At 49.9% G+C, this 24407-nt stretch overlaps 1 protein-coding gene across 1 annotated transcript in view; it reads left to right on the plus strand.

The window, feature by feature from the left end:
* Nucleotides 1-24407, plus strand: part of LOC133256167 (ornithine decarboxylase antizyme 2-like) — a 65420-nt gene that overhangs the window by 20866 nt on the left and 20147 nt on the right. Inside the window, 1 exon segment of the mRNA XM_061431000.1 lies at nucleotides 14869-14942. Coding sequence (XP_061286984.1) covers nucleotides 14869-14942 — 74 coding nt within the window.

Consider the following 24407-nt stretch of genomic DNA (forward strand, 5'->3'; position numbering starts at 1 on the left):
AGTGCTGCCCCAGAGGTGGAGGTTGCAAATGTCTGCATGAAGGAAGTGGACACTAAGGAGGTTACTCTGAGCTCAGAGGATCAGTAGCCTGCATTTTTCTGTCCCTGGGGGTAAGGAGGTGACTTGGAGAGGCAGCAGCAGCCACTAGACAAAAGGGGATGAGCACTGGTCCTTCCATTCTGTACCCCAGCACGTACATCCTGATCTCATGCCCTTTGCCAGTAGCTCAGCCTGAGCGAAACTGAACGGGGTCCTCGTGTAGTTGTGAGGACAAGACCTGCAGGAAGAAAGGGGATGAGCTAGATGGTTCAGGCCTGAATCTGTATTGGCATGAAGGAGGCTGTCTTGTTGGACCTTCTGATCATCTTGATAGAAACATCTCCTTTCAGAGGGTATGGGTGGCAGGTGCACGCTAGCGTTGGGCACATGAAGATGTTGGCCTAGAAGCAGGGTTCTGCACGTCCCCATGCGTACCAGGGCCCTCCCAGCCTGGACCTCTTTTTCCATTTCAACCTGAGGATATGGATCTTTCACTGTGGCCCTTCTCCCACCCCTCTTACACTGGCTCGGCACTTACTGATGAGTTAGACAAACCCCCCTGCCTCTCTTTTCTTATCTCTATAATGGAGATGATAATAGCATCAACTTCAGAGGGCTTTTCTGAGGATTAAGTGAACTTAGTGTGGGGAAACCTCTAAGAACAGCATTTGGCATGTGCCGAGTGCCTAAGCATTAAGCTGTTAGAGGTCTGCATTCATGACGAGAAATAGGGCCTCTTCTCTTTTCCCTTTGCTGCTCCCCAGAATATCAGCACTTTTAGGCCTTAGACTTCGTAGGTGGTTGGACACAGGAGTGTAAGTAAATCCATGGGTATGAACCTTTCACACAAATTACATATTTAATCATTTTAGAACTAAGTTATTGGGACATGCTTCCATGTCAGTAAGTCTAATCTACATTCTGGCTGTCTTGCCAGCGTGTAAGTGTATCTAGCTCCCTGTAGATGGCAGGTAACTGAGGCTGAGGCTGTTTACACGTTTTTTTTTTGCCCTGATAGACTGTGGTGCCATGGACGCCCTTGTTCATACCTCTCTGGGCACCTGTCCTGCTTGTTTTCCTTATCATAAATTTCCTAGAACTATCACAAGGTCAGAATGTAGACTTGCCGGTCTGGGTTAAGACTGGGTACTGTTGAATTTGGCTGCACCACATGGCATGCGGGATCTTAGGTCCCCAACCATGGATCGAACCCATGCCCCCTGCAGTGGGAGCTTGGAGTCTTAACCACTGGACCACCAGGGAAGTCCCAAAATTGGACTTTGTGATGAGCGAGGCTCCTGTATCTGTTGGCTGCTTCTATTTCTTCTCATGTGGATTCAGCCATTCACCCACCTTTTTGTGTATCTTCTCCATCAGTCCCAGGTTTGAGGGGGGACTGAGTGTGTGCCCCCAATTCCTTTGTTTGGTTGCTGCTCCTCTTGGAGCTGTAGGCATTCTGGATGCCCATGGCCTGTCCCTGTGGGATGGCCACTTAGGCCTCCCAAGCCCGCCCTGTGAACGACTGGAGGCCCTGAGAGGGGACCGGCCGCTCGCTCCCTGCTGAGCTGGCCTTGACCCCTGAGCCTGAGCTGGGGCCAGAAGGGACCGTGCTTCTTGAGGGACCTGGACCACCAGGGTCTCCCAGGCATCTGAGGAAAGTGGAAGCACAGTGCTTCAAGGACATTCTGTCCACTTCAATGGCACGACAATCCTGAGCTCAGAAATGAGGGTTTTCCTCTACTTCCTCCCCAAGGAGGTGGCAGCTGTCTCAGGCTCTGGAGTGCGGGGTGCAGCACCTAGTAAAGAGGGCTGGGCCGGATGAGGCAGGCTTGCTGCAGGGGCCCCTTAGCAGCCGCTGGGGGAGGAGGCTGGGTTGGAGGCCTCCAGGGTCCCTCCCACTCTCATCTGACGCTCGCTCTCCCTGCTCCAGCCCTGCAGGGCACCCAGTCTGCCTTGCACTTCCTTGATAAGGGGCTGCTCCAGCCGGAGGCTGGGTGAAGGGCGGTGGTCTGGGCCCACTAGGGCTTCCCTGAGCTGGACTGGCCACAGGCTCATCCTGTGGCAGCGGTGCTGGTTTCCTCGTCACCCCTCTCTTGGGGAATTAGCTCTGGCGTCCAGCTGGGCTTCCAGCTGGGAGGGCAGCCCATAGCTCAGCAAAGGGGAGGAAAGGCTTCCTCCCACTCAGCTGTCAGCCAGGAAGGGAGGGAAGTGCTTCCAGATGTTTAAAAGACATGAGAGAAAATAAGGTGGCCTCTGAGGCTGGATACCTCCACGAGGCTCTTGACCCTGTCCATGTGATGCGTGTCCTAATCCTGATCCTGGCAGGTCGGGGTCAGCCGTGTGCCGACAACAGCGGTGCCCCATCCTCGGGGCCCAGAGTGTCCTTCCAGCCTTGGACAGGTGGCCCGGGACCCAGATGTGCCAAGTGCCGAGTGTCCTGGCATCTCAGAGGAACCAGCGCCGACTTCCTGCTGAGCACGGGATGGTCCTGAGCTGTAGCGAACAGCACCTGGAATTCCGAGGGGGCACAGGAGCAAGTTCTCAGCCTCCAGATAGCCTGGCGTCGCTTGATGTCTTTGCTTGTAGTGGCGGGGACTCCCGGCAGCCGAGCGGGTGCCGGGTCCGACTGCAGTTTCGTGAGGGTTGTCTCTCTGCCCAGCTGCCACTCGGTTGCCTCATCGAGGGCTCTCCTGAGCCCTCACTCTCTTTCCTAAGAGAAGCCTGGCTCCCTTCTCTGAGCTCTCTGCCCCCCACCCCTGACTCGGGGCCCTGTCGTGCCCTGCCCCCACCCTCCCAGGCAGCCAGGGGCAAACGTGCTGCCTGTGACTGGGGCAGGCAGCCTCCCTGCGATCTTGGCTTGGCCACCAGCACAGCTCATGATCCAGACTCCAGGCCCTTGGAGAAGGGGGTGCGTGTCGTTTCCTGGCCTGTCTCTGGGAATCCCGCTTTGGGGCACTGCTCTGTGGGGCTTTCTGGCAAGTCCAGGGTTGAGGTCGCTACCAGGCCCCTCCTGGGAGGCTCAGCTGGTGGGTTAGGAGTCTTGTAATGGAGGGGCATGGGCTTCCCTGGTGGCGCAGTGGTAAAGAACTCGCCTGTTGGTGCAGGAGATGCGGGTTCAGTCCCTGGATGTGGAAGATCCCCTAGAGAAGGAAATGGCAACCCACTCCAGTATTCTTGCCAGGGAAATCCCATAAACAGAGGGTCCTGGTGGGCTGTAGGGGTCACAAGAGTTGGACACAACTGAGCGGCTAAGCAACAATAATAATGGAGGGGACAGGAGGGGTGGGGGATGGGTGTGGAAGTGTGACTGTGACTTCCTTGACTCCTACAAGGCCAGGACCAACATCTGGGAGTCCTACCCCTTGGAGACCACACGGACTTTGGTTTCTAGCGAGTTTTTATATTCTGTCTTACCTGATCCTTGTGGACACCGTGTGACTTTGTTGTTGTTCAGTCGCTCAGTGGCATCCGACTGTTTGCAACCGCATGGACTGCAACACGCCAGGCCTCCCTGTCCCCCACTGTTTCCCAGAGTGTACTGAAGTTCAGTCACACCCTGTGACTGAAGCATGTCTGTTCTGGAGCTGTGAGGACACTGAGGCTCAAAGAAGTTGAGAGAAAATGTGTTAGGTCCCTTCCTTGATGTTAGCAGTCCCACGCTCTCCTTCCTGGTTAACGGGGATGGGCAGACTGGGGCCCGCATGCCCGCCACCTGCTACCGGCTGCCAGGCCTCCTCCCACTTCTGCCAGCCTCAGTGGAGGAGCGTGAACACCTTTGTAACCGTCCTCTCCTTTGAACCTCCATCCTGTAGAAGAGGCAGGTCAGAAGGCACTCTCCCATTTTGGGGATGAGGAAACTGACACCCGGCAGTGAGTAACTGGCCTGCCTCCGCCCTCAGAGACGGCACCAGGACTCGGACAGGGGCACAGAAGGCCGTTTCTCGGGCTCCACCGTTGAGCGGAGGCACTGCTCAGCTAGCTCCTAACCTTGGCTTCTCTTACAGGTGCGCTGGTACCCTTCCTCTGATACCACCCAGCCAGGATGGAAATATCGGCAGTTCTGTTAGTTCTTCAGTAAGTGCGGGCTCTGAGACCAGGACAGAGAGCCTCCCAGAGCCCGGCCTCCTGCAGGGCCATGGCTCCTGGGGGCTCGCTGGTGCTCACCCGACCTGAGCTTGCACCGGGGGCACTCTGGCTGGCTCTCCCCACTGCCCCAACCCTGCCACCCCCTACCCTCCACCTGGCAGCCTCCTTGCAAGGGGGCGGGCCTGGGTCCTGCTCCAATCTCCCACCTCTGCTCACAGCCCCCTCTCTCCCCCCTCCCTCCAGGTCTTGTCACCACAGCTCGAGGCCCCTGACCCACGGGGGAGGAAGCCGCCCTTAGCGCCCCCCCGCCCCCAGGTGGCCCTGCAGAGCTGCTGCTGCTGCCCTCCAAAGACTGTGAATTTTAAGCCTGACTCAGTGGACTGTTTTCCTTCCTCTCTTCCTCTTTAGCCCTGTCCTTCCCCACAGCCCCACTCCAAGGCCTCACGGCCGGATTCAGGGGTCTTCTCGCTGGGACCCCCAGGCCCAGCGGGGAGGCCTCCCTGGGAACTGAGCAAGGCCCGACCTCCAGTCCAAATCTGCTTCCGTAGCCCCACCTCAGAGACACGAGGCGTTTAATTTTGCATGTTTTCTGGCATGAATTAAGACACTTAAACTTGTGTATATGTGAGTGTACAGTTTGTTCTCACATTGTGTCACCATGGCAACAAGGCCTGGCCACTAACAGCTCATCATTCCAGGTCCCTCTCCCCACACCCCTGCCCTGCACCCACCCGGCTTCAGTGAGGACCAAGCCCCGCAGCCAGTTCCGCCCCACGGCTGGCACCCCGCCACCACCACCACCACCACCCCCACCCCACTCACTTCCAGGCTGAACAGGAAGGACCACCCAGCCAAGACAGAGCATTTTCCTGGTCATTTCAAATCAGGGTCCTCTGTTTCCTCCTCCTCAGATGGGCCAACAACCATTAAGAAAATCCTTTCTCTACCCGTTTCGCTTACCTCTCCCCGGCGCACCCCACCCCTGCCATGGCTCCTCATTCTTTCCAAACTTTGAAACCAACCAAAAAAGTGAAAGTATTTTTGTACCCTGTGTAACAAAATATTTATGCAACATAAAGGATTTTTTCGTGTGTGTGTGCAATTAATTATTGAAGAGTCCTTGTCCGCCTTGTCAGATAAGTTTAACGTTTTCGTTTGAGGCATGAAGAAGAAAAGGGTTTCCGTTCTCCAGCAGTGAGCCTTAGCGTCAGCCATTAGTTTAAGAAAAATGAAGGAAAAATTGTGCAATTTTTTGTTTCGTGAGCACATTAGTGCTTCGCCTTTGGCCGCGGCCGTGGCCGTCTTGCTGTTTTCAGACTTGGGAGACGAGGTGGCTGTTGTAATTGCTGATCCTGTGAGAATGTGAAACTGGATAATATATGAAACGCAAAATAAAAAGAAATCATCCAAAGTAACTGCTCTCCGACCTGTGCTTCCTTGGGTTGTAGACAGCCATCGCTGGGCACAGCCAGAGGACAGGTGCTGGGGACTCGGGGGGAGGAGGCAAGGCAGGCCTGGGCCTGGGTTCACACGGCCTCTCCCTCCTGCCCTCTTGTGTGTGAGTTGAGTCTGCCGAGGAAGTGACCCACCAGGGGTCATGCAGCAGGGGCCTGTCTATCAGCCCAGCCTGTGTTTAATTCATTCTTTACTTTCTTGTCTGAGGATGGGGGCAGAGACTCCCTGCACCCAGTTTAAGCACCCAGATGGGACCTTCGTTGTTGCTGATGGTGTCTTCAGGCTGGCCTAACTCCATGGCCTTTTCAGCCCTTGCGTAGAGGACTGTGGTTTCAGAGGTTGGGCTCCTGCGGGAGTGTCCTTGGTGGGTGTCATGTCCCTGTGCTAGAGAAGCAGAGAACCGGGGAGTTGGGCCTGGAAGGGTTAAGCCCACCTACCCTGCAGGCTCCCAGCTGCAGCTCCATTCCTGAGCCGGGTTCTTGCTGGGTGTGGGTACAGAGGTCAGGGAAAGGGTGAGGTGCTTAGACCCCGGGCTGCACTGGATCCTGTCAGGATGCCAGCAGCCAACCCTGATCCTTCCCTTTTGCAGTTCGGGGCCTCAGTTTCCTCATCTGTGAAATGGTGGTTTGAAGTTCTTTCCTTCTGGAGGGTGGGAGCACTGACCTGATGGCTGTTTGTCTTTAACGTCTCCGTCCTCTGCCCTCATCTCCTGGCCCTTTCCTGCACCCCCGCACCCTTCCCAGCCTGACTCAAGGCTGAGCCTGGAAGGGGAGGGCAGGAGAGGAGGCCCCAGAGCCCTGCTCCTGCTGGGCTTCCTTCCAGCCTTGCTCAAGCGAAGCTGTAGTGGCTGTGGCTGGCCCTGGTCAGCTCCTCATCTGGTCACCACGGTGCCCCTGGTGTCCCTCTCCACTCCTGCCTCACCTGCTCTCCTGAATCCCAGGCCTGCACTGAGCTGCCTGTATCTAAGGTGTCCTGCTGATGAGTCTGTCTGCTGTGAAAGGCTCTCGGGTGACATGTGCAGGCCTAGCTGGTACCTGCATGTGAAGGGAGACTGCCCCCCAGGTGCTGTGAGGGATGTGGAGCCTGGCCAGGCCCTGGCCCTCTAAGAAGCTGGGTGCTGGATGAGTGGGTTGTCTGGGCTCCGGAGGGAGGCTCTGGGAGGAGAGGGGGTTGGTGGCTGTGTTCACACCAGCAAGAGGAGGGGGCTTGACGCTCCTCTTACCTGGACCCCTCTGCAGTGTTTGGACCGGCTCCGCACTTGCCAAGCAAGCAAGGCCTTCCCAGCCTGGCACCCCTCGTTGTGCTGGTTGGGGAAGCAGCACAGAGGCCCACAGCCCCCACCCGGGGCCAGACCGATGCCTGACCTACTTCAGCTGTGGCAGGAGCCACCGGGTCTTCCTGAGGTAGTGAATTATTTAGCTGGGCACCTGGGCCTTTCTGAGAGGGGCTAAGAAAGCTGCTTCATAATTTAAAGGCCCTTGTTCCTGTGGCTTCCCTGGGGGGCCTCCTTCACGCTCTACTGAGCAGGGCCTGCGTCTGACAGGAGGGGGAGGGAGGCCCTGAGGCCATCCCAGGAGGGGCTCTCCAGCTGGATGGGGGCCTTTTTCAGGGTGAGGCCTTTGCAGAGAGGCCTCAGTGGACAGTCGGCGTTTGGACCTAGGGTGGAGGTGTCAGTCAGGGCTTCCAGACAAGGACACAGTAAGCTGAGGTCAGCAGTGGCCAGGTCCTGACTCCCCATTTAGAAAGCACCTTCTTCCTTTCCAGCTCATCTAGTTACTTGAAATACTTCTTTCCTTTCTGGAAGGATTTTAGGCCTTGGAATAACCAGGCCTATTTTACTCAGAGGTCCCTTCCCATCAGCACTGAAATCTCCCCCATGGCAGAGGAGGCCGCCTTCATAAGCGCAGTGCCTTCCATACTGCTTAACATGGACGAGGCTGGCGGCAAGTGGATGCTTGTTGAGGCCCTGGCCCGAAGCCAGCTCTGTATTTCCTGGGCTGGGGGCAAGGCTCGTCACCCCAACTCGGTCATTGGGTGCTGCTACCTGGCCAGTGTTTTTAAGGATGTTGCTTCTCTTGGAGCCTTCACAGGTGAGCAGGTTCCCAAGCCCTGACACTGAGCTTCCAGGGGAGTCCATGCAGGTAAATGTGGGGGAGCTCAGGCTCTCACCCTCATCCCTTCCCTCTGTTCCGCCCATCACGCCTGCGTTGCCTCATTTGCAGAGGTCCGGAATCCAGGCTTTGTGATCTCCAGGAGCTCCCTGGCAAAACACAGATATCCCTGAGAAACAGGGCAAAGCTTTCAGGGCAGGATTTAGGGAGAGTGCCAGAAGGGGACCCTGGAAGGGAGCAAAGACTTTACCACATAGTTTCAGGAGGAGAGAGCAAAAACCTCTCTACCTGGCTGCATCCTCTCCCACTTCTGTCCGTCCACAGGGCCTCCACTGGGGCGGGCCGCCTCTGGGACAGCAGACCTTCCTCCCTGAAGTGCTCCCTCAGGAAAGAAGAGGGGCCATAGGAGCTGAGAGTGCACCCTTGTAAGGAAAGAGGCTGGGCACTGCCCTGGCAGCGTTCCCAGAGCTGACCAGAAAGGGGCCTGAGCTCCTGTTTGCCCTGGATCTCCTCGCTTGTCACACAGCCCACCCACACCCTCTGGGCAGCGTGGACAACATCCACGGGCCCCCTCACCCTCTAGCTTCTGGTTGGGCTGAGTGAGTGAGCAGGAGCCCCGGCAGGGGTATGAAGGAAGTCAGTGAGTGAGGTCAGGTGCCCTTGGGCCATTTTTGTTTTCTTGACCTTAGAGCAGACCATCAGAAGGGCTCTTCCCCATCAGAATCAGAATTCAGCATGGAGACTCTGATCCAGTCCCCTCTCCCATTTTACAGATGAGGAAATCGAAGCACAGAGAGGTGACGAAATTTGGTTTAAGGTCAGGAAGACGGTGGCCAAGGTGTCCTCCACCCGTGTCTCCTGATTCCCAATCCGTTGCCCCGAATGGCTGTTCTAGAACCACACATGTGCTCTCTAACCCCCGGGCAGAGGGGCAGCAGGTGCGGGATGGCCGTGGGCTTGGCGGCCTCCTCTGCAGTTTCAATCAGGATTAGAGCTCGTGTCTCCTACCTGCTACACTCCGGCCTGACCTCTCCCTGGATTCCTGCGTGCTGCTCCCTGATCAGGGGACAAAAAGAGGGCCCCCAGTGATTAGCTTCAGTCTAGCCCATGCAGTCTCTCTGGCTTCTTAACCTGGAGGGCAGAGTCATTGGGTCTGCAAGACCCATCTGGGCATGCAAGAACCAAGACTGTCTCTGCATCTCTGTGCGTGGTAGAGAAAATGCGACCCAACCAAGTAGGAGGAGTCTAAGAACTAAAGAATGGCTGTATAGTTCCGTGAGAGCCCATCTTTCCTCTCCGAATGTCTTATTTCTTTGCAAATCTGTGCCCTTCTCTCACAGGGCTGCTGTGGGAGTCAATGAAAGTGCAGGAACGGGCCTCTTCCAGGGGAGGTAGTCCATACATATTCACTGCAGTCATCTTCAAAGAACACAGGTTTCTCTTTCTTTCATCCTTAACCAGAAATGAAATTGAGTTGATGCTAATTTATACTCTCCTTGGTTATTTTTCTAATGTATTAAATCCTTGAAAGGTGTTTAACCCTTCTCCTGCTGGGAGGAGAGGTGGAGGAAGGAGAGGGCAGGGACCCGGGAGCCATGGAAACCATCTACAAGCGCCCAGAGCTAGCTGTTGGCACTTAGGCACCTTTGGATCTGACTTTAGCCTTTTGATCAAATCATGTAGGATTTCAGAGCTCTGACAACAGCAGCAGCAGCAGCAGAAAGTAATAGTAATACATTCATATACAACTTTATAGTTTACAAAACATGTTTGCATATGTTATATCTGGTGATTCTCAGAAGCCCATGAGATAAGCAAGAAAGGCTGCTGCTGCTCCTGCTGAGTCGCTTCAGTCATGTCTGACTGTGCGACCCCATAGACAGCAGCCCACCAGGCTCCCCCATCCCTGGGATTCTCCAGGCAAGAACACTGGAGTGGGTTGCCATTTCCTTTTCCAATGCATGAAAGTGAAAAGTGAAAGTAAAGTCGCTCAGTCGTGTCCGACTCTTCTCGACCCCGTGGACTGCAGCCTACCAGGCTCCTCTGTCCATGGGATTTTCCAGGCAAGAGTACTGGAGTGGGGTGCCATCACCTTCTCCGAAGCAAGAAAGACACTATTACCTATTTTTTGCACTTATGGAAACAAAGTTAAGAAGGTCCAACAGCAGGCAGAAGGCTCAAGACCCTGGTTTTCTGGTATTACTATCCACAGTTAAATGATTCTGGGGTTTCTGGGTCATAGGGATCCGATGAAGGCCAGCACTCCTGGGGGATTCTGGAGGGGTGTCATGGGGACCAGAGAAGCCCTACTTGAGCAGTTAGAAGGGCCAGCCATTCCCCAAGCCTCTCTAGTAACCTGGCTAAGAAATCAACCAACAAGAGAAAAAGGCTACAACCATTAGGGTGTGTGGGAGGGAAAAAAGGTTGACTGGATAAGGGTGAGAAAAGCTCTTTTTAAATTAATATTTATGGGAGTGTGGTTGCTTTACAGTGTTGCGTTGCTTTAGTTTCTGCTATACAGCGAAGTGAATCAGCTATATATATATATCTCCCCTCTTTTCCTTCCCATTTAGGTCACCACTGAGCATTGAGTAGAGTTTCCCATGCTCTATAGTCGGTTCTCAGTAGTTATGTTTTATACATAGTAGAGTATATATGTCAATCCCAATCTCCCAGTTCATCCTCAGAAATCTCTTAAAGTGGGCTTGTTTCCTAGTTTGGCCAGAGCAGGATTATTCATGTGTCAATATCAACCACCTGTGTCTGAGTATCTCATTAGGGTCTGTGAGTGACTGTATCCTCAGCGCTGCCTGAAGGAGTTCTTACTAATGATGAAGTGCTTGAGTTTGTTGTTTTCAATAAGGTAACCACATGAGGATAAGGGGACCAAAGTTCACAGGCTTAGCCACGAGTCCTCCTGTCTTTGGGACCTAATCTAGGGAACAGCTATCTCCATTTCATGAATAGGAAGTTAAAGATTGGAGAGGTGTTAAAGTCACATTTGGCAGTGAGTGCCACCGCGAGGCACTGAACTCTGGGGTTCTTATCACCCCTGGGGAAGTATCACACCTCCACCTATTCATCCTTCCCTTGGGCAAATACTGAGCATCTGCTCTCTGGAGCCTGTGTTTGGGGCTGAGGTGGAGGATAAGGTACAGTCACTGTTCTCAGGGTCCAGCCTGGGGTCTGAGGCCCTGAACTGTGGAGGAACTGAAATGAGGGGTAACCAGGAAGGGTGAGATTTAGGAGTCAGTGGTTCCAAATGGCTGGTGCCCTCTCCTGCCCCCATGCTGTCCCATTGCTTCCTCCCTGCATGAGTACAGACCCTCCTGCGAGCCTGCAGTGGTGTGGTTCTGTGCTTGGCTTCTCAGAACAGCTACATGGGAGACTTAAGAGGTGGGCATGGAGGGAGATGCCCCATTTTCCACCCCAAGGTCACCCCTCTTGGCTTCCAGAGCAAGAGACTCAGATTCCATCCTCTGGTGAACATGGGCTCTCACCGTAGAGGTGTCTCAAATGTGCCTGCTTCTCTAGCCCTGGGTTCTTCTTCCTGGAACCAACCGAGTATATCTGCTGGAAACTAGATCAGAAGAGATGGAGGCAGAAGCACCGTAAAAGGGGAACAAAGAGCAATGGTCATCGCTAGGATTTCCCCCAAAGACCATACTCCTAAATATGTTTTGCTTATACATTGCATGGAGATTATATATATATATATATATATGTATAAAGTTCTTTCTGTTTACAGCCACCAGATGAATCATGCCAAAATACACTTTCGTGATTTCAAAGAGCTTTCTTTCCTGGTCCTCTAGAGCCTATAGGTAGATAGATGGCCGGAGTCAGGCATTCAAGACTCATCCCAGTCTGACTTCTGGCCCCTTCTTCACTGTGCGCTCAAGTCAAGACATGTGCAGACTCTGAGATGCTCACAGGGAGAGTTTTTTCCCTATGAAACTGAGTACTGCATTCATCCACAAGGGGGTGGGGGCCTTGGTGAGAATCACTCCAGGTTTAGGCACTCTATGACCCTAGCAAGTCCCTTTCTCTCTCTTTGGCCCCTTGCGGGTCCTGCCACCCCTGCATTCTTCACTGCTCCCTTGTCCTATGTCCACCTGTGTCTACATGTCAGGCATTTTGTCTTGGCCCCAGCCATACCAAAGGTAAGACTTATGCTCACTGAAGACAACTACTCTGTTGGCCTGTCTCTTTCCAGGTGCTGGGTGTGTGGAGTGAGGCTGGGGTGCCCTCTCGTGGTCAAAAATGCTCACATGCCTCACAGATGTTTTTTACTTTTGGTCTTTCAGGAGGAACTCTGCCTGGGAAAAAAATTCAGGGTCCATTTGCTCTGGGCGGCCTGGGAGCCTCTTTTCTGACCAGTGCTCTCAGAGGCAGAGTTAGTAGTCAGTTTCAGACGTGTATGCAGTCCCTACTCCATTGGTACCTGGTTTATGTTATAGGTGGCCAGTCCCTGCTCTGGCACTGGAGCTAGAAAGTGAATATGAGGTCCTGAGAAACTGGATTCACCCCGACTTAGTTCACAGATGGAGAAGCCTCAGCCATCAGAGGCAAAGAGATGTGCCCAAGTGCATTCAGTTATGCAAAATGAACATAAAACTCAGGTGTCCTGACTCACGGTTTCATAGACAATCCAGTCAGTTACCTGCATCCTTTTTCATCTCACTGATTGAAATCCCAGTATGTCCATAGTAATAAGCCAGGAATGACATAGAGTTTAAAAACCACAGTTGATATCTTCAGAGCTTACATATTGTACTTTTCACCCTCTGGAGTGGCCAGGCTAGACCTCCCTGGGAGCTCTTATTTGGATGGTTCCCCTTCAGTGTACAAAGTTCACAGGGCATGGATGAACTTACCAAGCTTTGTTATTTTGTCATTGGCAAGACCCATATAAGCAATTAGCCATATAAGCAAAATTCGGAGAAGTAAATGGCAACCCACTCTAGTATTCTTGCCTGGAAATTTCCATGGACAGAAGAACCTGGCAGACTATCGTCCGTGGGGTCACAAAGAGTCAGATGCAACTGAGCACTTTCAGTGCACCTGACCCAGATGTCAGTCTTATCAGCACTACCAAGCATTGATCTCATCTATGTGGACTTAGCTGGTCCCTGCCCAGACGGGTTGTTTCTTTAAGGCATAGGTCATGCCATCCTCACTCACCAGCATAGTCTAGGGCACCTGGTGGTACATAACACAAGCCTGCTAACTGGTTCCTTCCCTTCTGGGACACATGGCAGGCAAGTCTCTTCTCTCTGGACATGTGTCCTCATGGGAATGCACACTTGACAGAGGTTCCCACGCTGTGAAAGCAGTCGGAGCGATCTGAAGGTGCTGTGAGCTGCCATAAGGGCAATGACTCTTTTTGTCCCTGAAGGTCTTCAAGCATGTGCTTGCTGGACAATGCTTGGTGGGGATGTTCAGAAGGCAAATCAAGCACTGGATGACTGGTTGGCTTCTGTGCTGATATGTTTTGACCTTGTTCTCCATGATGATGTGCCTGCCTTAGGCGTCGTAAGCTCTCAGCCAGGGGTGATGGGACTGGGGGAGGCAGCCTGGGGGACTGGGCGGCAGGAGAACTCACGCTGCACTAAAGGGGCCTGGGCTTCTCCTCAGCCGGGTGGAGGCCCCATGTGACCTGATGTTTTGATTTTTTAAGAGAAACTGGACATTAAGATTTTAATGTGAAAATTCACGATTCCGGGTGTTGGCAACTATCCAAAATTTAAAACTGTTTTGCAGGCTAAACCAAGGTCCATATGCTGTCGGTTGGCAAATCGAAGGTTGCTTCTGGTTTTCACTTTGTGAACTGCCCCCAAGTTCTCAGTTACCCAGGTTTCTGAGGCCCCTTCCTATCCGTCCCTTGTTCCATTTTTTCTTTTTTGTTTTTTTAACTACAGAAGCAACTTGGGTCATCTTTCCCTGTACCACGTCAATCTCCAGTCTCCCTGTGGGGAACTAGAAGCATTCAGCTTTGTTTTGACACTCTATCTGCAATGTCTCCAGGCCACCAGGGGGCAGAGGCAGGGTGCAGGAAACAATTGGTTTTGGCCAGGAGTGAGGATTTCTGCCAAGGTTGCAGATCCGTCTTGAATCCAGATGTAGGTGTTCAGGAAGGCATCTGTGGTCGTTTCTGAGGATGCAGTGTAGCTCGCCATTCCCTGCCTCACCTCCCAGTGGGTGCTATTGCCTCACCTCTGTATCACTGGGGAAGCATTCTACCTGGACCTCCTGCCCTTAGCCCTTGACCCAAACTGTTTCCCATGTACCCCAACCACCAATCAATCACTGATGTCAAATTGATCTGCCCAAACCTGCTTTCCCCAGAGCTTCTCAAGAGCCCTCAGTGACTCATCATCACATACAGCTTTTCAGATGTGCAGTGTCAAGATGCTGATCCTTGTTAAATAAAGGAGAGTGGACAGAGATTTCCTGTCATCTTAATTGTAATCATAAGGGCAAGCCTTGCAATTCCAGTTTCACAGATGAGGAGACTGAAGCATACAGAGAAAGTGACCAATTCAACCAACAAGCAGAACTCATATTTTCTGAGCATCCTTGTGAGGTAACCTAAGGGATATAAAAACTTGAAGATATCATTCCCATCCTGAGAGACTACAGCTTGTTAGGAAAACATGATACACATGGATCAAAGGTAACTCATTCCTAGAAGCTTCCAAACAGCTGTTCCAGAACCGAAGGAGCTCAGAGAGAGGTCCCTGCACCTAAAAGGTAGGGGAGCTTTGCCAGGGCAGCAGTGGTCTTCAGGCTTGGGCATCTGTACCCCTAGAGATACAGAAAGCCTTTTCTAAGGGCAGGCGGCAGGGCTGTGTTAAGGGGGATCCGTCTCTGGAAAACACCGTGAAGAAGTACTGTTCCACACCTGAGAAGGCCTCTCCTTGCTTCCTTTCCACGATGCTTGACTCCCACTTCACAGAAGGAAGGTCTGGTGGTCCTGGTGCCATTCACCGGCTTTCCAGTTCTCCTCCTTCCAGGTCCTTCTCCACCTTTTAGAAGTTAGGTATTGCCCGTGTGACTTGCTCCTGCCAGTGAAACAGGAGCAAAAGTGAGTCTTTTCTGGGTGGACACATTTAAGAGTCAGTGTGTGATTCTTCTTCTTACCTTCTCTCTGCCATGGTGACCGATGACATTTCAGATGGTGGAGTCTGGATGCCTGAGTGAGGATGGCACGAATCAGAACCTCCAGCTGGCCTGCGATGGACATGTATCGTGAGTTGGGGGTTGGGGTGGAGGAGAAGAGAACCTTTGCTGGTTCAAGGAACTGAGATTTTGAGGTTACTTGTTCCTACAGGATAATTCAGCCTGGACTATACAAAGGACTTATCTCCCGCCCATCCTAAATCTTATTTTGGTATGTTGCCTTGGTGTGTAAAATTCTCTGGGGTTCCAAATAAAGAAACAATTTAAAAGAGTGATTTCAGGACTTCCCTGGTGGTCCAGTGGTTAAGACTCTGTGCTTCTGCTGCAGAGAGGTGCAAGTTTGATCCCTGATCAGGGAAGTTTCTTGTGCCTCAGTGTGGGTAAAAATATAAAAACAAACAAAAGACTGATTTCAGTATTGAGAAAGTGAATGACTCAAAATGACTGGGCAATAAATCCTTTTGCAAATCAAAGATTTTGCAATATTTTGCTTTCAACAATTGAAGGAGGTGAAACAAATTCAGTTGTCACCTGCTGGATGATAAGGTGGTGTTGAGGGGCTCTGGCTGAACTTCCCACTCTTGCACCCTTATCTATGTGAATATGACTCTCGGCATTAGCATCTATAAAAATGAAATGTGGAAATAAAATTGGTGTGGATCACTGTCTCATTCCAGCTTGTATGCTGTTGTTGCTGCTGCTGCTAAGTCACTTCAGTCATGTCCAACTCTGTGCGACCCCATAGACGGCAGCCCACCAGGCTCCCCCGTCCCTGGTATTCTCCAGGGAAGAATACTGGAGTGGGTTGCCAGTTCCTTCTCCCTTCCAGCTTGTATACATCGATCTCAATATGAGATGCATTTCCTATAAAATTTTACTTCTAATGTTTAATAATTCCTCATCAGCATTTGCATATATATTTGTTGTTTTGCCAGTGAATGATAAGTCAGTCCAGAAGAAGACTCTGGACTCTAGAGACTTACGGACACCAAAAATAGGAAAAGGATACAAATTTGATTTTTTAAGCTTCTAAAACATAATTTATTGAGGTAAAATTCACGTAACTAAAAGTAACCATTTTATTTTATATATTTTTAATTTTTGGCTGCACCCCACAACAGGTAGGACCCTAGTTTGAGCAGGGATGGAACCCAGGCCTGCTGCATTGGAAGGTGGAGTCTTCGCCACTGGACTGCCAGGGAAGTCCTTGAAAGTAATCATTTTAAAATGAACAATTCAATGGCATTTAGTATATCCACAATATTATGCAATCACTACCTCTGTCTTGTTCCAAAGGGTTTCCCTCACTCCAAAAAAAAACCTCATACCCACTAAACAGCCACCCCATTCCTTCTGCTCAGCTGTTGGCAATAACCTGTGCTCCGTCTCTACGCATTTATCTCTCCTGAACATTTCCTATGGATTGAATTGTATAATAATGTGACCCTTCGTTCTTGGCTTCTTACACTTAATGTTTTTGAGATTCATCCAGTTAGCATAATGCTTGTAGCATGTATCAGTACATGAGTGAGAAAAAGAGTGAACTCTTTTTATGACTAAAAAATATACCATTGGATGTATATACTGCAATTTGTTTATTCATTATTGTTTTAATTTATGTATATATATTTATGTAGAGAAGTATGGTTTGATGATCAATAAGAGATTTTCAAGCATAAACTATATATTCTATTAGGACAGCATTATATAGGAGGAAAAGGAAAGAAAATATGTGTTCAAAGAGAAAAAGCAGTGGTACAAATTTTCCTCTGTTAAAGAAGAGTTTGCTTATGTATTTTGCAAATGATTGATGATGGATATAAAATCACTGTGATTCTACTGGATACATTTAAGTTTTATTTTTAAATGTCAATATTTCCAACATACCAGAAATCACATCCTTTGCAACTATTTAAAGCTGGTTGGCAAACATTTTTTTTTTCTTATTTAAAAATTTTAAGAGAATACATGATTTTTAAAAAACAGCTTTATTTATTTTTAGGGGGGTACGTCTTTATTTCTCTTTGACCGTGCTGGGTCTTTGTTGCTGCGCTGGGGCTTTCTCTAGTTGCTGCAAGCCAGGGGGCTGCTCTCTAGTTGCAGTGTGTGGGCTTCTCATTGCTGGGGCTTCTCTTGGTGAGAAGCGTGGGTTCTAGGGCTCTCAGGCTTCAGCAGTTGCCGCTCCCAGTCTCTAAAACACAGGCTCGATGGTACACAGACTCGAGCACGTGGGCTCAGTAGTTGTGGCATGTGGGCTTAGTTGCTCTGCGGCATGTGGAATCTTCCTGGACCAGGAATCGAACCCGTGTCCCCCTGCATTGACAGGCAGATTCTCATCCACTGTGCCCCCAGGGAAGTCCCAACCAGCTTTATTTTTATTTTAATATTTACTTATTTATTTGGCACCAGGTCTTGGTTGCGGCATGCGGAATCTTTAGTTGCAGCATGTGGGATCTAGTTCTGTGGCCAGGGATCAAAGCCAGGCCCACTGCCTTGAGAAGCTGGAATCCTAGCCAGTGGACCACCAGGAAAGTCCCCCAAACCAGCTTTATTGTAGAGTATATACTTTAAATTTTTGTTTAGAGTGTGCATGAGTCAAATTATTGAAAGACTACCGCCTTGAAGGGTGGACTGAGGAAGAGGGGTGGGGGAGGAGAAAGGCACTGTGGGTATGAAGAAGAGAGAAGTGATACACAAGCAGGAAGAGGGTGTGCTCAGGAGACTGAGTGGAAGAGAGTAATCGGAGATGAACTGGGAAGGTAAGTTGAGGTCAGACAACAGTTTATAGCTGAGGCATTTTGGTTTCTTGTTAATTTTAATTACACTCAAATCTTGTAAGGTTTTAATCTCCTTGTATAAGAGTAAAACTTTACGGATAAACTTGGTTCCATCTCCTCCATTTCTGGTCCCCTTCCTACCTCTCCAGAGGTGACCTTGGTTTTCAGTGTGGGGCTGGATCTCTCAGAGGTGTTCCCGTGGATGCGTGCGCCCGTGCTGCAGGTCTCTTCCTGATACAGCACCTAGGCTAAGGGCTTTCGGTTTTGTCACGGGATCAGGAGGAATGGCCATCTTGGGAGGATGTGGCAACAAAGTTAGTCACACCTGTGGGCTTTTCAAAAATGGAGGTTTTGGTGCGAAATCTCCCAACGTTGTCTCGAAATCTTTTTAAGCGCTGTGTTTACCAAACAAGGCATGTGTCTGCAGGCTGGACTTGGCCTGTGGACTGCTAGTCTGTGCTTTACGGAGTCTTGCCTGAAGGCAGAGCACTGGCCTGTCACATAATCTCTTGGCAAGCCACTTGGCACTAAGATCTAAGTGGTTGTGAAGGATTCTGGGCTTCTTATGGAGATGCTGTGGGAATGGTTGACTTCACTCTTCATGTCCAGTTCCCACTTCCTTTCCAACATCCAGCTAGTAACAGAGCTCTACCAGGATGCTGGGAGCTTAGTAGAAGGTTCCAGAAGCATCCTCATAAACCCAGGAAGTCAGCCAATGTGGATTCATGAGAGGCCAAGACTCCCCCAGGGAGTTGGACCTCAGGCATCCAGGGTTCTTCTCTCAGGCGCTGAGGCAAGCTCCTACACCTCTCCCTGGACACAGCCCAGTGGGAATGTAGACTGGTGACTGTTTCTCAAAGGGCTTTGTCCTGTGACTGAAGCCAAGCAAGGCAGTCAGACAAAAATGAAAACACATACACACACACACACACACTGTCCCAGCACTTCCAAGACCTTTTCCCACAAAGCCCCAGGGCCGGAAGGGCAGCTGGTCGTGGGAATGGACCAGAGGTCCCCTCCCCCAGTGGACGCTCCATCCTGCTCCATTCACTCCCCACCATACACCCCCCTTGGCCTCCTCTGCTTGCTTACTACTTCCAGGGAGGAAGTAGCTGAACAATGCGGAGGATCAGAGAATGGGCACTGGGCCTGGGACCCAGGGCCGGTCCTTGGCGGGCCTGGGCTCCCACCCTGGCTGCCCTTCTCCACCTCACACCCACCCCCTCAGCTGGTTTCCCTGAAGGGTGGCCTTCCACAGACCTCTCTCCCCATCCCTGTGGAACTCCAGATAGCTGATGACTCTCTCCCCACTTCCTCTCTCCTACTGCGTGGTGGCCGCTGGTGTCCGTGCTCCCACTGGGGTATAATTCCTAGCATGAGGGGCTGAAGCCGAGCTCGGAGAGAGATTGTGGCCCGTGGGGTGGGTGGGAAGAAAAGGTCGTTTGAAGGAATATGTTTATTTATTTATTTGGCTGCAGTGGGTCTTAGTTGTGGCACGCAGGATCTTCGTTTTGGCATATGGCATGCAGGCTTAGTTCCTTTATCAGGGATCAAACCTGTGTCCTCTGCATTGCAAGGCAGATTCTTAACCACTGGGTCACCGGGAAACTTACTGAAAAGACTTTTTTTTTTTTTTCCTAAAGTTTTTCTCCAGAGGCAAAAGCAAGCCCTGTAAATGGAGACTGTGTTGGAACAGTGCATACCGAGGGCTCATCTTCCTCTCTGGATAGAGCCATCTCTGTGGGGCGGGAGAGGTGGAAGTGTTCACAGGCCTGGGGGTGGCTAGTGATTCCCAATTCCAGGGGCTGGGCAGTTGGTGGGAACCACGACTTTTATTTTTCCTGTGGGTCTAAAATAATGCTCTCCCTGGGCCCGGAACCCCACACCCTGGGCTGCCCTGCCCCTTGCTAGCTGGCCCTCATCCGAGAGCTTTCAACTGCCTCGCCTTCCGCCAGGCATTTCCTGGCCTGGGAGCCAAGGGGCAGGGTTCCTCACAAATCTCTGGCTGTGTCTGAAAGCCAGCCTGCCCTCTCTTCCCTGGGTCCTGACTCTGGGAGTGGATAGAAGCAGTTACTGCATAGGTGACTAGGCTGATCTCCCAACACACCCAGTGTGGTTCCAGAACGCGCTGAGATGGGCCCTGAGTCCCAGCGGCTTTCCCTCGACCTCTGGTTTCACCCTGTAAGTGATCTCTTGCCCCTTCATTGCTCACCCAGCTACACATGGTCACTTGGAAACCTAAAAATTCTGGAGTGCAGGCAAAAGCCTTCAAGAGTATGCCCCCTTGTGTGTTAGGTGAGAAATGGAGCCACAAAGAACAATGTCTGTCTATAACCTTCTGCGACTTTCAAAGGTGATTTTGGCATAATCCTGGGAGGGAATGGGGACCTGGGAGAGGCTTCCTAGTTGGCTCAGTGGTAAAAGAATCCAACTGCCGATGCAGGGAGATGCTGGTTTGATCCCTGGGTCGGGAAGATCCCTTGGAGGAGGGCATGGCAACTCGTTCCAGTATTCTTGCCTGGAGAATCCCATGGTCAGAGGAACCTTGCAGGCTATAGTCCATGGGGTCACAAAGAGTTGGACACGACTGAGTGACTGAACGTTCATGCATGCATTGGGAAGGAACAGGAGAAAAATGCCAATCTCTTGGTATCCTAATCTTCTTGTCTGGGTCTTTCCAAACGTTTCTTTTTTATTGTATTTTTCAGTGCCCCAGTCTCTATTTCCACCTTGATAAAGTGGCACGTGAATTGTCTTTGTTCTTAATAAAGAAGCTGATGTGAATTCTTCTACACTCCTGCATTCACAAGCTGGGCAGCCCTCTTCTGCACTAATTATGCTGTCTGCATTTGCTTCCTAATTGTTGTATACGTATAAACCACATCTCCAACAAGATTGTAAGCTTTTGTGCTTCACAAAAGGTTCAAGGAATTCTACCATGATAAAAGAAAATTCACTGACTGCTTATGACCCAAGCTCTTAGCTTCTCACCCTTATAGAGTTTTCAGTTGAAAGGGCACAAGACACTTTGCATAAGGAGACAACTGACTAAATGATTACTGATGTGATAGTTGCTGTGAAGGAAATGCCCAGGGTACATTAAATCTCCCCAGGGCTCACTGAGGAGGTGGCATTTTAGGGGCAGTCTTATGGATGGGGAGCCAGCCTGGTAGAGATCTGGGGGAAGTATGGGCCAGACCAAGGGAGTAGTAGGAATTAATGGCTCAGCCAAGGAGCAGTGTGCCATGTTTAAGACCTTGAAAAAGAGCCAGAGGCTCTCCAGGAAGGAGAGGACTTGGGGTGCAGTTGGAGGATGGGAGGGCTCAGATCCTGCATGGTCTCGTGTGCAGGTGAAGTGAGGAATTTGGATTTTGATGCTGAAGCTGAAGCTCCAATATTTTGGCCACCTGATGCAAAGGACCAACTCATTGGAAAAGACTTTGATGCTGGGAAAGATAGAAGGCAGGTGGAGAAGAGGGCGATAGAAGATGAGATGGTTGGACGGCATCATCAACTCAATGGACATGAGTTTGAGCAAACTCCGGGAGACAGTGAAGGACAGGAAAGGCTGGTGTGCTGCAGTCCATGGGATCACAAAGAGTCAGACATGACTTAGCGACTGAACAACAACAACAACAAGCGAGATAGGAAGCCACTGGAGGTTTAGAGTACCAGAATAACACAATCTGTATTTTTAATACTTAAAGTATTACTCTGGCTGTTTTGAGGGGAATGGATTGGAAGATGACGAGAAAGGAGATAGACCATTAGGAGGCTGCAGTAATCTGAGCAAAAGATGGCGGTGGATTGGATCAGGGTGGGAGAAATGGAGGATACACATACTCCTTTTGGAGACAGAAATGACAGGACTTGTTAAAATGAGTTGGATGACAAGAGGTGGGGAAATGAGGGAAAGAGAGGAATTGTGACAGCATCTTGGTACCTGCCTGAGCAATCAGAATGTTAGTGGGTCATTTAAGGAGATGGAAAAAATGGGGAAGCCCTGGGAGGGACCAGGTTTGAGGTGGCAGGTAGAATTAAGGATTTGGGCTTGTCAGGTTAAAGCCATTTAATAGACATGTCAGGCTCGCCTTGTCAGATGTCATGTCATATGACCTGTATGTCTGTAACTTAAAAGAGGATTCTAGGCTAGAGACATAGACTTGAGAGCCGCTAGACTAGGATGATACTGAAATCCATGGCAGTGAAAGAGATTACCTGGGGATGTAAGGAAGAGGGTCCAGGACTGGATCTTGGGGAGATTAAACCTTTAAAAAGGGCAGGAAGAGTTGGTGAAACTGAAAAGGACATTTAGAAGAATTGGCCAGAGAGCCACTTGGGAGAATGTCATGGAAGAAAGGAGAGTGTCCAAAGAGGGAAGGAGTGGTCAACTCTTAAGTATTCCTGAAGTCAGGACTTCCCTGATGGTCCAGTGGTTAAGAACCCGCCTGCAAAAGGACACAGGTTCGATCCCCGATCCAGGAAGATCCCACATGCTGCAGAACAACTAAGCCTGTGCACAACTCCAGAGCCTGTGCTCTGGAGCCCACGTGCAGCAACTACTGAAGCCTGAACACTAAGCCTGAACACATGCTCCAAAAGAGAAGCCATCACAATGACCCATGTACCGCAACTAGAGAGTAGCCCTTGCTCGCCGCAACTAGAGAAAGCCCACACGCAGCAACAAAGACCCAGTGCAGCCAAAAATAACAGATTTAAAAAAAAAAAAGAAGAGAAAAGCATTCCTGAAGTCAATAGGACAGAAAGCCAACTCTGGATTTGGCCACTTAGAGATTAGAGGGGCCCTACACAGGCGAAGTCTTTGTGGAGTGGTAGGGTGGGTATCAGTGGTGGGGTTTGAGATTTGTTGTTGCTATTATTACTATTTGTTTTTAAATTTATTTTTGTATTTTTCCCAATTAAAAAAATTTTTTTTGGCCACACCATATGGCTGTCTTAGTTCCCCAACCAGTGATCGAACCTGGGCCCCAGCAGGGAAAGCTTGGAGACCTAAACACTGGACCGCCAGAGAAGTCCCCCTCACCTTGTTTTGTTTTTTAAATTAAAAAATTTTTATTACAAAAACTGTCAAACTTTCACGTTAAAAGCATGATACAGCAATTATCAACTCATAGTTTCTGGTTTCATCCATATCCTCTTCTCTCTTTTATTCTTTTAAGCTAATCTCAGGCATTTCATTTCATCCACAAATAGTTCAGTGTGCTTCACAAAAACACATGGTTCTTTTTTTAAAAAAATACAATTATCAGACATAAAAAATCTAATTTTTAAAAATTGAGACATAATTGACATATGGCTCAGATGGTAAAGAATCCACCTGCAATGCAGGAGACCTGTGTTCAATCTCTGGGTCAGGAAGATCCCGTGGAGAAGGGAGTGGCTACCCACTCCAGTATTCTTGCCTGGAGAATTCCATGGACAGAGGAGCCTGGCAGGCTACAGTCCAGGGATCTCAGAGAGTCGGACACGACTGAGTGACTAACACTTTCAATTTTACTTCATGTATTAGTTTTAGTACAACATAATGATTTGATACATGCATATACTGGGAAATGATTACCAGAATACATTAACATCTATCACCACCATAATTAAGATTTTATTTTCTTGTGATGAGAACTCTTTCTTAGCAACTTTCAAATATATGTACCACAATATTGTTAATTATGGTCACAATTGCTGTTGTAACCTAAAAGTTTCTAATTGTGTTTTATTTGGGAACCTTACTAAGGACTATCGCCTCGGAGCCAATCTTTGAGGCAGCTCTGAGAAACCGTTCCCAAAGGCATAAGAAAGGAGCCAGGATATATAGGAGTTTTGCTGGAAAACAAAACCAAATCATATAGTTGAATGTCAAAAGATTACTGCTAATCACAAAAGAAATCACGTATCTCAAATTCATTATTTTAGTGCTTTTCCATGTATGAGAAGATGCAAGAGTCTGGGCTCATTGAAATCATTTCTTAGATATGCATCTCAACTGTCTAGGGCCAGTATCCTGTTTTTCTCATTCCTGAATTCCCTGCAGGGTGCACTGTCAGGGGTGTGTGTGTGTGTGTGTGTGTGTGTATTTTAAACAGTTGGATTATTTGAATCACCATATAAAAAGGGTCATTGATTACTGCGTTTGATGGATAAATCTCTTAAGTCAATTTTAATCTACAGATTTCTCCTTTTATTTTCTGATGAAAAAGTAGAAATTTCTGTCCTTTAGAAATTTCCAACATTTGGGATTTTGCTCATTGCATTTAACAGTCCTATGATGCCATTCGACAAGTTCCTTTGTCTCCTTTTACGGAACTGTAAACTGTAGTTAGATATAATCCAGTGCTCTTGCCGGGAGAATCCCAGGCTCCTGGACCGAGGAGCCTGGTGGGGTATAGTCCATGGGGTCACAAAGAGTTGGATGTGACTAAGCGACTCAGCACATAGTTAGATATAAAGGCTTGCTCTGATTCAGGTTCAAGTTTTTCTTTTTTTTTCAAAAATACTTCATAGGTGGTGATGCATCCTTTCATCAGGAGGCATATAACCTTCATTCATATGCTTCCTTTGTCATATTAAGAGCTATTGGTGATCATGATCGCATTCCTTCTCCTCGTTTCACTCAGTCGTTTCCAACGCTTTGTGACCCCATGGACTGCAGCCCGCCAGGATTCTCTGTCCATGGGACTATCCGTCCATGGGATTCTCCAGGCAAGAATACTGGAATGGTTTGCCATTTCCTTCTCCACAT

Source organism: Bos javanicus, chromosome 10 (genome assembly GCF_032452875.1).
Source record: "Bos javanicus breed banteng chromosome 10, ARS-OSU_banteng_1.0, whole genome shotgun sequence".
NCBI lineage: Eukaryota > Metazoa > Chordata > Mammalia > Artiodactyla > Bovidae > Bos > Bos javanicus.